Source organism: Anser anser (genome assembly GCF_964211835.1).
Source record: "Anser anser genome assembly, chromosome: 2".
Lineage (NCBI taxonomy): Eukaryota > Metazoa > Chordata > Aves > Anseriformes > Anatidae > Anser > Anser anser.
In genome coordinates, this window is record NC_139721.1 from 74946923 (window position 1) to 74963669 (window position 16747).

Sequence of the window (16747 nt, forward strand, 5' to 3'; positions counted from 1 at the left end):
GCAAGTGTGCATTTAACCCACTCATCTTGTGAGAAGGGGTAGATGTGCATACAACTCCATGTGTTAGAGCTCCTTGGGATTAGTTAAAGAAGAACATTTCAGAATTTGTAGGTGTTTATTAACATTTTTTGTGTTTTGTCTGCTATATTACTGATACTGTACCTGAATGAATAGTTCGCTACTGGTTAATTATGTGTAGTTACACATAAACAGACAGAAGCATGCTAGTGAAGGAAGATGACCTGAAAGCGTGACTGTACAGTTGAAGGTGAGCCCATTCTGCAAGGTACTCCGGAGGGAGTGCCAGTTTCTTGTAAAGAAGACTTCATAACAGCTGGCATATCGATTACCTCCTCTGGTGCACAGCTGGTCCTGCATCTGTGGAAGGGGTGTTTCAGAGATAAAGGTTTCCAACTCTTCTCAATAAGCACCACAAAACATATCAAGGAGTGCTGACTGCAGGTGGTGGCTTGGGAGGTTGGATGGTCTTTGAAAACAAAAAAAAAGTCACCGCATGTAGTACAGGGCTGGCACATGTTGCCAAGGGAGATTGTGGAGTCTGTATCCTTGGAAGTTTTCAAGACTTGGCTATACAGAGCTGTGGCTGACTCAATCTGGTGTTAGTTAGTAAATCAATAACCATTTTGATGCAGAATGGATTAATCTGAGTGAATTGAGCAGTTTTCCTCTGGTACAGCAGGTAAACTGCAGAAGATGGGGATGGGGAAAGAATTCAGAGGTGGATTACAAAACAGCTATATGCAGAGAACAACTGGTGAGAGGGAGGCAACCTGTGAAGCTCTGCAATGGTCAGCCGGGTGTGGATTTTCATATACAGTGTATGAGAGTGACAGTGACATTTGCTGATAGGATTAAGGTGGCAGGCAATGTCTGTGAAGGAAGGTCTGAGATTTTAGAAAGGAAGAAGTCGGCTGAAGAGTTGAGATAAAAGAACTAGGATGAAATTCAGTAGTACAGAGTGCAAGGTTATGGTTGGTCTGACAGACTAGGAACAAGAAATTCTGATGTAAGTTGTAGGCTCATCAAATGGACATGCAGTAAGTTGAGTATTTTGATTAGTTATGTGAATTTAATGTCATCTCAACTGAATCACAATTACCATCCATGTGACCACTCTTAAATCATGGTAAGTATAAATGAAATTTACTTGAGTGGAGGACTACTACCTCATGTTTGCTGAGTATGATGTTAGTTTTTGTGATTATGTCAATGTAGATGTTTTTATCTACAATTTTTTATAGCAGTAAGCAAGGAATTTGTTTCTCTAGGATGTATGAAAACATATTTTCTGCAGAATTAGTATTAGTGTTATTGCAGTACTCAAAATCTGGGAAGTGTGTTTGCAGTTTTGGTCACCCAGAAGGTTAAATTGAAAGAGGTATGTACAGATGGTGACTACCAGAACGATCAGGGGAATGAAGAGCATGTTTTCTTGGAAAAAAATGGAAAAGCATAGATTACTGAGCATAATGAAGGCTGAAATAAAGGAGCTATTTGGAAGCTTAAGGGTGAGATTAGTACAAGAACAAGGATGTAGGAATTGGTCGTAAATAAAATGAAGATGTTAAACTTTGAATTGGTTTATGTGGTGAGGTTCAAAGCGGTTAAATTAGTGTTGTCAGAGAAATATAACTCATTGAGAGCTCACTTCAAGAGTACATCAAGGGGTACTGCATAATGGTGGTTACTTGTGAGATCAGCTTGCAGAATCTGATGCTTTAGGAGATACTGGTTTGTCCCGTCTGTTTCAGTAAGACTTGAATACCAATTTTGTTGTCATGATTATTATGAGGATTACACCTGTGTAAATCAACTTTAGTAAAGACTTTTTATTCTTTATTTATTTCTTCCTATATTTAAATAGGAGGTTCAGCTGAGGTAAAACCAAAAATTATTCATATTGAATTTATTTTATCATTGTCTCTTTCATGTGTGAGCTTCTGATATATGAAGATAACATAACAAAGAGCTTTTTGTCTTTTATTCAAATATGTCTTGTGGAGGTTAACAAAGTTGTTTTTGTCTGAAGCATGCAGGAACACGTAATCGAAGTGATGTCATTTTCCCTTTACTATTTCAATTTGCAGCAAAATACCAAAGTTAAATAATTACTGGCAAGGTTTTTTCCACTTCTCCATTCCTCTTCTCTATTTTGACCTTAACCAGCTGACAAGCTAATGGATTACATGTTGTTTTTCTCTAGTTTTTCCTGGATAATGCTGTGAAAGCTTTTCCCCCAGTTCTTAATTCATCAAATACAACTTTTCCTAATTTGAGTAATCAGACACGGTGGTGTATACAAAACAACTGTTTTTTCCTGCCGGTAAGTTCATTTTAGATTTCTTTGATTGTTTACAACCATTATTCTAAATTGAATGTCACTGGATCTGTTGGAAGTTAAATGCCAACCACTTCTTAAGACTGCTTCAAAAGCGTGTTTTATTTTCAGCCACCTGCAACTGCCTTGAAAGGAAGTGGGAAGGTAGAGGTGATTAGTACTTCTGAAAACAGGTGTTTTAGTGAATGTCAGGTTAAAATTCAGGAAACAGCCTGTTAAGAACTGTAGCTCAGTCATCCTAACCAAAAGGTGTTGTGAGATGTCATGAGAACACGCAGTGACTGTAAAACAGACTGTGCACTGAGCAAAGTCCAAATGCCTGTCAGTGAGAGAACAAGGTTGGCCTGGAGACATGTTTCACAAGCAACAGTGGTAGGCCTGAAAATACTCACCATTTTCATTGTTCACCTGATGGTAAAATTGAAATCTGTGATCAGCAGACTGCTGTCGTTATTGCGTATTTGATTAAGAGGCAGGGTGGGTGGGAGGAAATACAGCACTCGTATACCACCACATAAACTGTCTAAAAAGATCTGAACTGATTTGAATAAGATGTCTTAGTGTGAACAAAAGCATGGTGACACATGCAAGAGGAGGGAGGACATTCCTACAAAAATGGGACCTGTATCCTACAAAGTAATGATTCTTAGAGGGATTACAAAAGACCTGCAACTGAACATAACAAGTTACATACTGTGCCAAAATAGGTCAGCAGGCTTTGGATGAAAAAGCATGAGGCAGCAAGAGGAGAAGGGAAGCTATTTTGTCTCTATGTAGAACTGGTGGCACCAGTACCATGATGGTGTGTGCTGGTTTCCATATAGTTACAGAATCCCAGAATCACTGAGTGGTTTGGGTTGGAAGGGACCTTAAAGATCACCCAGTTCCAAGCCCTCTGCTATGGGCAGGGACACCTCCCACCAGACCAGGTTACATGAAATAACTATTAACTGTGTCAAGATAAACACTCCTAGACACACCCCAAAGCAAGATGTTAATCAGGTATAGAACTCTTCTGGAAAAAAAAATGAGCTAACTGTAGCACTTGCAAACTTCCAGCATCTCTTTGATAACGTGACAATAGAGCACAAGTTTCTATTTCTCATTTTCAAGTTAAGTAAACTAAACTTGGTACTGATATGCCTATGTTCCCTCTTGGCCCTGACATGAAGTTTTCCTTGCTGTCAAAGAGATGATGCAGTCCTTCTCCCAGCCTCTATATATGGACTTACTCATAAGCACTTAGAAATAAATTGTTCCTATGCATATTCATATTTGTGTTTTGTTTTGTTTTGTTTAATTAGCCAGTTCTTGGGTCCCCTTTTTATCTTACTTGAAAGATAGTGTTTTCTTTGTTATTATTAAGTTCTCCAACAAGCGTCTGGATGATACATTTTTCATGAATTGCATTTATTTTTAGATTCAATCTTAAAAAAAATCTTAGTGTGACTTTTTCCTGTTTTCATCTTTAACTAAGATGCTTGTCAGCTCTTCCTATGACTAGCACATTTAGAACAATTAATGATTTATAAGTTTGAAACTATTAAAATGCATTCTTTCATCACAGAAACTTTGTCTTTGATAAATCGGCACAACAATTATTTTAAAATGTCATTTCTGATAATAATTAAAAGTTTAGATTGGCAAAAGTATTTTAAATTATTTTTCCCTTGTTTTGTTGATTAAACAACTCTCAAATGCACATTGTTTTCATCCTAAGGCATTGCAGAGCTACTAAGTTCTAGCTTGAAAAAGCTGCAAACTCCTTCTGAGTTACTACTTTTTATCCTTAGAAAGTTTTCTAAAAACCTGAAAATAAAATTCTTCTCACTTTACTGAATGAGATATTGAATGCTTGTTTTCTTAAATTGGATATCAGCCCCTTTTATCTGTCTTATCTGTAAGCATTACTCATGTAGATAAACATTCTGTGATTTATAATAGTGGAGCTGACAGATCAATTGATGACATAATCTAAAATTAGTGAATAACAGATTTTTGAATTATTTCAGCCCCGCTAGCATATAGTTCATTTGGAAGCAAATTGATTTATTCTCTTCCTCCTCTACACCCTAAAATAACTTCTCAGAAAACCTGAACCTCCCCTGGCACAACTCGAGGCCATTCCCTCTAGTCCTATCACTAGTTACTTGTGAGAAGAGGTTGGCCCCCAGGTCCCCACACCTTCCTTTCAGGTAGCTGTAGAGAGCAATAAGGTCTCCCCTGAGCCTCCTCTTCTCCAGACTAAACAACCCCAGCTCCCTCAGCCGCTCCTTACAGGACTTGTGTTCCAGGCCCTTCACCAGCTTTGTAGCCCTTCTCTGGACATGCTCCAGGGCCTTGATGTCCTTCTTGTAGTGAGGGGCCCAAAACTGAACACAGCACTCGAGGTGCGGCCTCACCAGAGCTAAGTACAGGGGGACGATCACCTCCCTGGTCCTGCTGGCTACGCTATTCCTGATACAAGCCAGGATGCCGTTGGCCTTCTTGGCCATCTGGGCACACTGCCGGCTCATGTTCAGGCGAGTGTTAACCAATACCCCCAGATCTTTTTCCTGTGCACAGCTTTCCAGCCACTCTGCCCCTAGCCTGTGGCATTGCATGGGGTTTGGTGCTTACTCGAGTCTTGCATTGCAATACACAATATCAGAGTCGGCGTATGTCTGTGCCACTGTTATATCATCCAGTCTACCCACATCTGAAATCTTGACTGAAATTTTCAGTCTGGTCTATGTATTCCTATGGAACACTAAGAGGGACTTTATTCCACTTGGAATGCTAAATTTCTTGGTCCTTGTTAAACTGTTCGAGATTGCCTTTTTTTTGCTTTTTTTCAATGGCAAAGTAGTTTCTCAAGTTGGTTGTCATATAGAATATAAAATGGATGCTATTACTTTTATAAAATGCTAAATTCTGAAAAAATAGTGTGACCTCCTGTGGAACACAACCATAGGAGAAATTTTATTTTTCTTGTTTCTGAAGAACAGTTCTTTCTATTTCTTACTTCAAGCGTATCTGCAAGGAAATTATAATAACAGCAAAGATTTATATGGAGGATCAATTCTGTCTGACAGGCACTGAGAAAATTACTCTCAGTGATCCTCCAAAATTAGTATACAGTGATTCAGGTTATGTCAAAAGTACTGCCATCAACAAATCAACAGTAGTCTGAAAATAACGTATCTAGAAATAGAATGCCTTGTAGTTTAAGGAAAGATAATTTCCTTACAAGATGCAGGACTGTAATTTTCAGGAACAATCTTTGGCAAAGGTGTGCTCTATGTTAAGGACCAAGATAATGATTCTAGTGGGACTGTATTGTTTCTGTTTTAGCCTTGATTTTGATGCTGTAATCCATTTCCAGAGATTATCAAGAGAAAATCTTCTTTTTCCAGGAATGCAACTTCAACCATGCATATTTTTTTTCGATAAATATGACGTAGTAAAGAAAAGGCTTTTTTTAACAATTGAATGTATCCTTAAGTAGTCATAAATCAAGAGGATTTGACATAAAGATTTTTTAATAGATATATTATTCATAGGCCATGTTAGTCTCCCTGTATTCTTCATTTCTTAATCATATTTCAAGAGTTTGTAAAATTGCGTATCTGTGAAGTTCATAACATCTGTGTGTATTGCAACAGTTTACAAATACTGCAGAAATAGGCAATTAAATTGTTTATAGATTTTCAAGCATTTTGACTTTGATCTTCCCGTATGCTCAGCAATACATAGTGGGTAGTTACTGTATTCAAGCACGAGTGAAAACCATACAGAGGCACAGGAGTAAATCTGTCATTATGCTGGCAGTAGCCTCTTGCAGGAGACTTCCACACCAGCAGTGGTGTCCCACACACAGGCACTTACTGATACACAGATGAATAAATCAAAAGTGACAAAGCAAAAATTAGTAAGCATAAATGAGGAGCATAATCTGGATTCTCCTGAGTTTAGGGTGAATTTGAGCCTAATGAGAAAGGGGGTCTATTTTATGAAATACCAGTTTCTGATTGTTATTGACAGTCTGTAAACCACGTCTGTAGTCCCACGTACTATGATTATTTACATTATATTATCTTTTGTGATAGATACCATGCTTAAGTGGTCAGTTAATATATTAACTTTTATATTAATATATTAAATATTAATATAATAATAAATAATTAATAAGATTAATATAATGAATATTAATATAAATATATTAAAGTTAATATATTTTTTAAACTAGTCTAGGCACTTCATTATGTGTGATTGCCTACTCAACAGCCAATTTTAAATATTTACCACTTGATTTTCCTTTGCCAGTATTTTATATACAGCTGCATATTAGGGCTCATTTCCTGTTCCGTTTTCCTGAGGATAAATTATGAGTTGAAAATGGTGATAATGTTGATTGCGTTGGTGGGCTACAACGTTATCCTTCTGCACACTCATGGGCCCATGCTGGACGACTACAGCAAATTTATGTACGCAATGGCACCTCTAAAAAGGTAGGTTGATGATTCCAGTCCTTTGGAAATGAATGTAAATGAGATATCAGCAATGGAAGTTCTTATGTTATAGAACAATTTTTCTTCTACGTATTTGGCTATATATTGTACAAGTCACAATCTAAAATCATGATTGTGTTGCAGTTAATACATGATTTAATGTTTTGCCCAAGAGCATTAGAATAAAATAAACAAGTCTGGGCAAGGTGCATATATCACATACTATAGGAAGTACAGTATGGATTAATTTGCTTCTTTGTAGGAAAGGGTATTAGGAAGATGAGGGTTTGAATGTTGTTAAGGCTCTTAAAGCATATTTGCTGCAAGCCAAAGGAAATCAACTTTTTCAGAACTAATATATTGTCTTATTACTTTAGAAATAGAGTCTTTGCTATTGAAAAAAAATAGTAAACCTATAGTTTGTATGCTTTTTTGCTGCACATGTAAATTCATATGGTAAATTTTCAGTGAGGCTTCTGAAGTCTTTGTTATAGGTGATACTATGGAAGACCAAAATTATGACTCTAATTAGATTTATTGCTGTGTAAAAGATTTTTTTGACACATGCAGTTTCTACCTCATCTTTAAAACAAAGAGGTCATTCTCTTATGTAAGCAAACAGTGCGTATGCCACAACAGAAAGTCTACATATTCAGCGTAGAATTTCATTATCATTTTTCCTCTGTTCTAACTGTGCCAGATCTTTAGGACATCCGTGGAAAGAGATCTGAAATAACAAAAAGCATATGTTTTCCTTGAGTTTTAGTGTAAAGATTAAATGAACAGAAAGAGGTCTTTACATTTCTATTGTCTTAGTGGGAAAGATATCTGTGTGACGGAATGGAGAACCACGTGACAGATTACATTTATGTGCTTCTGGCAGCCTTGATTTTGCCAGTTAAGCTTGTGTGTCTATTGTTTTTTCCTTCCTAAATCTCTCACCAAGGTTCTTCTTTCAGTGGCATCAGTATCGGAGTGCTAGTGCAAACTGTTTCCCATTACTTCTAGTGTCTTTTCCCAAAGCAGAATTTTTAATAAACTCTGTATAAGATCTAGCTTGTGCCTTCTGTAATTCTGAGTTGAAAAGTCATCTTGGAAGTTAGTTGCCTCAGTTTCCATTTGTTCACGTTCTTTGGATCCAAGGTGAAACTTTCCATTATGGAAGTATTGCATTACACAAAAAAATCTCTTTTTATTCTGCCTGTGTAGAATAAGCAGCAAATGCTCTCCACTTGTTAGCAAAGAAGGATATTATTTTTAATAAATCCTCATCGTAGTACTGGACTTCAAAATGTGGACACATTTGCACAGAATGTAGTAGAAGAATTAAAGTTTCATTATAAAAATAATATTTTATCAGGTAATAAAGAATATCATATTTAAATGGTCCTAATTTCCATACCAGAAAGTGGCATAAATTGCAGTCTTTTCAATATCCTTGTGCTAAAGTAATTTTATTTTAACTTCTGAGCAGCTTGCTTTACTTACGTTTTTATTTTATAGGCCTGGAGTACTAAAAGATCTGAAGACAATGGGCTCAGTTTCTTTGTTTATATTCTTCGTCACGTTACTGGTTTTGGGTAGACAGGTAAGACGCTCAGTTCTTTTCATCTGCATCAGTAGACACAATATCACCTCCACATGCAGCTTCCCACCTTCTCGGGGATTTTTTAGGTTTTCTGACAAGCACCTTTATTCCTTTTTGCCCCACACCCTTGCAAAGGAGTGTCAGAAGCATCTAAAATGCTATCATTTCCTTTAATGTCTTCCAATATATCCCTACAACTCACCAGTAACGCCACAATAGCTGTCGTGGAGACTGTAGGCATTATACTGATAGTGCACTGTGACTATTGCTTGTCATGCTGACCAATATTGTCTCATAGCTTCCTAGTGTGCTCCCATCTGTCTGCATCCATCTGCTGTCTCCCTAGTTGCTTAATTACAAGCTATTTTCTTCACAGTTATTACTGTTTGAGGCAGACACAGAAACAGTGTAGCATGCACACAGAAGTGTACCACATACTGAGGCCACAGTTATACTGAAACTATTAACTGAGAGGAAACTCCTCTTTTCATTACCTAGTTGTGCTTTTTCCAGTACCAACATGGTGTGGGTGGTCTTATACCCTTATATTTGAGAGTAGGGGTCAGGGCAGTTCTCTTTCCGGGTCCTCCGGCCTGTCTGTGATCCACGGCTAGAAGCTCATCATGCCAGGAGTGAGATAGCGCACAAGACATGGCTCTGAGATAAAAGAGGCAATCCATGTGAGGTCTCAAGAGCAGCCTGCACAGCCATAGCCTGCGGTAGGATCCTTGGGAAGGATCTTGTGTCATACTGTCCTTAAATCACTCATTTACATTACAATTCCACGGAACACAATGACTGTCATTTAAATTGCCAAGCTGGCCCTCCAGGTTACTAGATAAAAAATTCCTCTCTGGCAGCTTCTCCAGTTTTTGCTGTAGGGGAACATTCTTGAGTTTCAATAAAAATCATCATCAACCTTACTACCAGCACCGTACTGGCATTGGCTCATTTGATGGTAATAGCAGAGAGCAGGGCTGCAACGCAGCTACTTCGAGTTGGAAACAGGGCTAAATGACTCATCGCACCAGGGAGTCCCTGTCAGCCAAGGTGTCAAATAAAGGGGTTGGGCGCAACATCAAGAAAAAATAGAAAAGGAGCATCATCTTCAGTAAGCAAAGAGAGCATTTCTTTATGGGCAGAGTCACATCAATAAGAAGGTTTCTGTTTCGCATGCTGCAGCAATGTGGGCATGTTGTTCTCTGACTGTCATGCCTATTGAGAAATGAGCCTCTAATGTCAAACATCTTTGTTTTCAGAGCTGTAGGTTCAGGATCTTCATCATGATACTGCTTGCTCATGGCTCTTCAGTCTGTTGCCTTTGATTTTTAAATTACTTTATTCTCCCTTATAAAGAAAGGAGGAAAAAAACCTGTGTTTTCAAACATTCTCAAGCAAAGTCTAAATGATAACTAGAAAATATTATGAACTAGTTTAAATACATACCTGACCTAAGATCTGCCATTTTAAGTTACTGCTAGTGACACTGACTGGTAGTAAGAAGATAAGAACAGAGACAGAGGAAGCCTCTCCTTCCAGCAAATAGCCAGATTTTCCTTCCTGTTCCTCCTGCTTTGCCAGGATCTTTGCCAAATCCATGTCCTAATCCTACTGTGAAAAGAAGTAGGATTAGAGGAGGGAATTCCTGACGAGCAGTTTCTCTGCTGCTTCTGGCACGGGCCATAACCTCTGGCATTCAGCTGCCCACTGTTCAGTTCTTCTCAACCCTACTTTTCAATCTACTGTTTTTTTTGTTTGTTTGTTTGCTTGCTTTTTTATTATTATTTAAAAAAGGGGCAAGAAGTGCATTCACTGGACAAACTGTTGATTTGGACAGTGATGGAAAGTTGCTTTCTATCTGTTCTGAAGCTCTAGCTTTCTATCTGTTCTGAAGTCCTAATAATATCTACAGTTCTGTTGTCCCTGCAATAGTATAAAGGTTTAACAGGGCCAGTGTTTATAAGGAAAGGCAACATCTTTTAGATATCTTCTAGATCAGTTGGTTAAATTAGAAAAATAGGAAGCTTTTGGATAGGTTTTTTTTCTATTATTCCTGTTGCCTCTTAGATTTTAGACAACCTTTCAACCTTCACAAATTCATCATAAGGAATAAGTAAAATTCCCTTAGCCAAAAAAAGAGCACAGCAGTTGGCAAAATCTTACGCTACATTTCCACATTAATAGTTACCCATTCTTGCACCTCCCCTTCAGGAGAAATGATGAATGGCATTTATTCTGCATGCTTTTCCCCTAGATATTGGACATCTCATCTCAAATGTATTTATGGAAATTGGAGGAACCCAGTACGACGTTACTCACCAGCATCTACTTAGGCAAACAGAAATGTTGAGTCAAAGAACATTTTTCACAAAATGACAGCAGTCTCTGACGTTGCAGCTTGTGTTCTCAAGGACAAAGAAACCTGGGAAATAATGTTCCCAGCTCTCATGAACAGCAAAAATCATGGATTTAGTAGAGATGTTTTTACGGCCAAGTGCAGTCTTCCTCTCATTATAGTTCTGATTGAGCCTTTTCCTACCCCAGCACCCTTCTTCCACAGAGGGTAACATACAAGTCATTTCTCTGTTTGCTGTCATATGTTTTTGACCTTGCAGTTAATAACTTTGCCTTTCTCATTTCATAATATCTGCGTATTTTAACAATGCTGAAGACAATAGCCACTTATGAAAACTGTTCTTTCCACTTCCCTTATCCTTGCACCGGTGCTCCTCTGCCTCCAGAGTGAGTTACCAGAAATTTCATCTAAACAAAAAATGAGTGCTTGCAAGCCCAGCCCTGTGAGCCTGCTCACTTCTGGCCAGACAGATGCCTGTGCTGATCCAAAAGTAGGAGAGGGAGCGTGCCTCTGGCTGAATGGGGATGGAGGGAGGCAGAGCTGGTGTATCATTACACGTTATATGAGTAAACTTAACTCTCAGGTTCAACTAATACTCTTAGCTGCATAACCAACATTCCTACTGAAAGACGTAGTCCTTCCCTCAGCTACTCATTCTTATCTTTGTATCTCCTCATTTGTGCTGGCACAGCTGTCTGCAGAACTGTACAGTGGCCCAAAATAGGGAAATGATCTGGCTTAAAAATTAACCCTGGAAAATGGTTGGTTTTCAGCCAGATCCGTTTCCTGATCTGGTTTTATGGTGTGGCTGCATCCATGCTTGTTCCAAAAGAATCAGCATAGGATGGGCATGAGCAGCATGAAGTGAAGTTGGAGAAAGCAGAACTGCTTTTTTCCCATGGTCATTGCTGTGTAGGTTGGGACCCTTCCCTGGCACAGAGATCGAATGACACATTCCAGTCTGCAGGCATGCCATCAGAGTTCCTGAAACAGTCTGGCAACACGCAGGCTATATATTGAGAATGCAAACTCTCTACCCCTGCTCAGGCATTGCCTGGAAAATGCAGATTGGCATAGGCTGGGCTCTATAAGGAGTGTGCTCACATTTAAGCCCTGATGAGCATTAAGTCTCTCTTATGACCCATTTTGAATTACCAATGTTGATGTAGCATGTGAATTTTTTTTTCTCATCTGTACCTAATATTATGTATACCTTTATATACTCTGTGAGTTGAGTGAATATTTTGTTTTTCCAATGATTTATTATACTAGGTTTATAAACACTGAAATTCGCTGGCTGTTCTATTGCCCAGATGTTTATGGTAACTTCCCTATTCTGTGAAAACTGTTTATTTGTAGTCTCTGTTCTGTTTTTTAGCTAGCTTTTATTCCATGAAAGGACTATTTTTTTCTCATGTAATGTAGTCTTTTAAAAAGTCTTTTCTGAAAGAACTTAATGAACACTTATTTGAAAGTTCACTCCTATTCACTGGAGCTGGGGATGTTCACCCTGAAGAATAGAAGGCTCTGGGGAGACCTCATTGCATCCTTTCAGTACTTTTTTAAGCTTATTAAGAAGAGGAAGAGCAACTTTTTACTCGGGCAGATAATGATAGGACAAGACGGAATGGTTTTAAACTAAAAGAGGGGAGATTTAGATTAGAGGTTAGGAAGAAATTCTTCACTCAGAGGGTGAAGAGGCACTGGAACAGGCTGCCTCAAGACCAGGTTGGTTGTGGCCCTGGGCAACCTGGTCTAGTGGGTGGCATCCCTGCCCATGGCAATGGGGTTGGAATTGGGTGATCCTTAAAGTCCATTCCAACCCAAACCATTCAGTGATTCTGCAATTCACATGCCCTTGGCGTCTTTGTAACAGAAGAGTTGGAGGCATGTTTACAGAGGCAGTATCAACTCTTCCCCATTATATCAGATTTAGCTAATATGTCTAAATGGCTCTTTTCTTTAACATAGCTTTTTCCAAAGTATCTTGCTGTATTGTTCCCACTGTCACCTCAGTTCTTTTCCAAAGATTTGCATTACATCCTTGCCATTTGTCAGTTCTACAATTCTGTGGCTGTTTTGAATAAGGCTTCCCACCTCAAGTTTCGGACCAGCAGCTTTTCACTGCAGTTACTTTAGAGCTGATGACTTCTTGTTGGTCAATTCATTCATGTGCTCTGAGAACATCAGAACATTTATTCATATGCTCTGAGGAGCATCTTCTGCTGCTGCCCCATGCTGAGGCAGTTTCTCAGACTCACTGTCTGTAAGTAATGGCTGTGAGATGGAGTGAGTCTCCTTAACTTCCTCACTTGAATGAAAACCCCCACTTAATTTCTTTGCAGTGATCTTACCCGCTTTAGTGCTACCATCACTCTGCCCCTGTGCTGAATGCAATGGCATGCAAGACTCATGAGCTGCCTGTCTTGACTTTCTGTGTGACTTTACTGCAATGATGAGAGAAAGTTCATTGAGTTTGTTTCCTCTTTCTGAGGCAAATATTAAAAGTAGACCCAGGTGAGTGTTGCACTAGAATTTAAAAATACAGATAATATATTGTGCAGTCAAGCAATGAGACATGGATTGGTTCTTGTTACCCCCAACTGGTTCAAGTCAATGGTGTTGCCTTGCACAGACGCGTGGCAGTGTCTTGTCCTGGAGGAAGCCAATTATCTCTAGTGCCTGGAGGAGTGCAGTGTCCTTCACCCCTCTCTCGGTGTTCTATGCACACCAGCTGGGAACTGCTGTCAAGTAAAATAGCGTAAGGTGAAGAAGGCAAGTTTTTGTATCTCCACGATATTGTGCCTGCTGCGGTATGAGAGCCATTCTGAGCTGTTTTCATGGTGATATGTTAAAAAGGTTTTGTAGATAACATGTAAAGTAGGATGCAATCTTGGTTTTCAGATGACTTTAAGGCTATAAAGTTTGAACAGGTTCTTTAATGACTTGTCTACTAAATTAAGTATATCATACAAAGAAAACCCCACAATTTTGAATAACTAAGGTAGTGTTTATATGTTTGTAAAAGTCTGAATACGCATTTTGAAATACACCTTGACATTTTTAATTTCAAAACAAATTGTACAGTGCATTCTGCTTTCTTGCTGATTTCTGAGTTCTCTTTACCATTTTTTCACAGCCTAAATTTCAATAAATAATAAAACAGTAAATAAATTATTTGTTTAATATTAGGTCTTAAAAAATAAACATAATTTTGAAGACTTCAGCTTATCTAGTTCCTTTTGTTTTCAATACAAAGTTGGTACAATGTATGGATACCTAATTTTGATTTTATGCCAGACTTGCAGTTTACTTCTGACAATTTATGCAAATAATTTTGGCATCCCAGTATTTTATTGGATTTTTGCTGCATCAAGACAGTTTATTGGATTCTTGCTGCATGAATACGGTTCATGGCATTTAAGTTTATCATATGTGTGTGGAACTTGCACATATAAATACTGATATAAGAATAAAAAAGACATTCTGAAAAGATGGCTGCATGTATTTTGCATCATATGGTACATTTTTAATTAAATATCTAAACAGTACCCAGGACTTATCAACCAATTTAAAGAAACCTGACTGCATTTCTCTCTATGAATTTAGTGGAGGCATGGTTTCTCTCGTAATATTTTTTCATCTTAGAGTTTCTCAGCAGATGGATTTTTTGCTTCACCAATTTTTACCTTCATAGCTTTTTGAAAGCTTAAAAAATCATTTTAATACCATCTCATTTCAACTTTCTACTATGAATCATTTTGAGCCGTGGCAGCAAACATCCAATCAGAAGGACTACTCTCATGTTTTTATGTGAACAGTTACTGACTGTTAATAATAATGGCTAGAATTTTTATTTTTTTTTATGTAAGATTGTGATCATAATCATGTTCTCTTCGTTAATAACTTAGTCTTCATTGAGGCTGCAGAGTAGTGTTAAACCATTGGACTACATTGAAATAGCTCTTGATTTATGTCAACTTAAATGAGATAGTCCAGTGGAGTCTTTAATGTAGAAATAATGGCACAGAATTTACCACAAAGCATGGACATTATTGAAAAGACATACAGAGGGCCCTGGAAAAATGCAACTTAATTCATTTTTCAATACGTTTTTAATGAAATTGTGTATTCAAAAATACTAATATTCCAGGAATTTTATACATTTCTATATAATGATAACTCAGGTACAAAAAGAAGAAAAGGATAAAAGTATTATAATCATTTTTGAAACACAAAAAGAAAACAACCACCTGACTGGGCTATTTCTTATAATCTTCAAAAAATTCCAATTTAAAACTCTCTTGTTATTCTAAAACCAGTAAAGCTTTTGCTGTATGCGTACTAGAAGGAGAAAACGTGTTTCATGAAGAACTGAAAGTATATCAATATCTTTCCAATATCTTTCCTCTACTACCTCATTTTTACCAGACTGGTTGCATAACATAACTTAAAGTTGGTAAAAGTTAGGGTCTTCCTGAAATGCCCACTAGTGTAAGTGGAATTCCACACTTCAGATAATTTAGGCATCATATTAAGTTGCAAACCTGTAAATTGTTTCCATAACAATATTTAATTCGTGGGATGAATTTCTACCAAAGCCTGAAAGTATATACACAAATCTTCCGTTGGTTAGGGCACCTTGCAACTTGTTGTTTATTCCTGGGCTTTTTTGTGGGCCTTTTTTTGGAGGGCAGTGGGGAGCAGTTATAAATTCAATGAAATGTATGCCACATACTGTGAGCCTGGTTGTTGACCTCTGAGGGATCTGAAATTGTACTTGAGTGGCCAAATAATATCCAAATAATATACTGTGCTTATTTTGTCTCTTAAACCTGTACTCCAGCAGGACAAGATGCCTATTGTTTCTTTACCTCTGTGTCCTCTTGTAACAGAATGAATATTACTGTAGGTTAGACTTCCTGTGGAAGAACAAGTTCAAAAAAGAGCGGGAGGAGATTGAAACCATGGAGAACCTAAATCGTGTGCTTCTGGAGAATGTGCTTCCTGCCCATGTAGCTGAACACTTCTTGGCAAGAAATCTGAAGAATGAGGTGAGCCATCTCTATATATCTTCTGCTCTGTATGAAGGCAGCATGTTGTGGATATACCACTCAATGCTGAGTCAAACAGTAGGTCCATACAGTCAGAGTATAATTTACAGTTATTTTCATTCCCCCTTACCTTCCCGAAAAGCTTACGTTATAGCACTGAATGCACCGTAGTACCTTGAAATCAAAAATGTGAAATTATTTTAACATACATTAATATGCATTCAGATGCTTTTTCCTTTGTGATTAGAGTGGAGCTGCATCTTCGTTTTGAATTTGCTTCTGGTGACTGGAGACCTTGCTTACTGAAGTGAAAATAAACACGTTCCCTGAAAAAGTGGCTATTTTAATTCTGGAAGAAGGTTCTGAAGACTCAAATACCTGTTTACTCACTGCTTATCGACCTAATTCAAGCACCACAAAAGTCATCCAAAAGACCCTTGTTGACTTCAGCGCAATTCAGATCTGCTTCTAATACTGCTTTATGGTTTTAATAAAGAAAAGAAGGATGAAAAAAATTAAAAATATTTAGAGAGAGTAGCAATTTATATAGATCTTAAATGCAGTCGTTTGAACTTCATACAAAACAATAGTTCTAAAACTGACAGAAGAGGGGAGAGGGCAGCTTTAGGGATTCATTTTGATCTCCTGAGTCAAAAAGGACGATGTTTTCCCTTTGGTTTCACTGTGGTTTGCATTAAGCAGTACTATAACATACTTTATTAGTAGTACTTTAGTATTACCTGCAAATATTTATTAGGTAGCTAATGTCAAATGAAAACTGCTGTGGGGTTCCTTTGAATCCAGTGAAGACCTTGGCTGAAAACCAAGATGGCTCGGCTCCAGTTTAGATCAGGCATTAAACACAGCAAACCGTCAGGAGATTGCTTTCTCATTTATGTG

General features: G+C 37.9%; 1 protein-coding gene across 4 annotated transcripts in view; it reads left to right on the top strand.

Annotated features, from left to right (window-relative positions):
- Window positions 1–16747, top strand: part of ADCY2 (adenylate cyclase 2) — a 219193-nt gene that overhangs the window by 184435 nt on the left and 18011 nt on the right. For all 4 annotated transcript variants that reach the window (XM_083827173.1, XM_083827172.1, XM_083827175.1 and 1 more), the window contains 4 exons: window positions 2225–2344; window positions 6665–6849; window positions 8353–8437; window positions 15689–15847. In XM_083827173.1, coding sequence (XP_083683299.1) covers window positions 2225–2344; window positions 6665–6849; window positions 8353–8437; window positions 15689–15847 — 549 coding nt within the window. The remainder of the gene's footprint in view (window positions 1–2224; window positions 2345–6664; window positions 6850–8352; window positions 8438–15688; window positions 15848–16747) is intronic.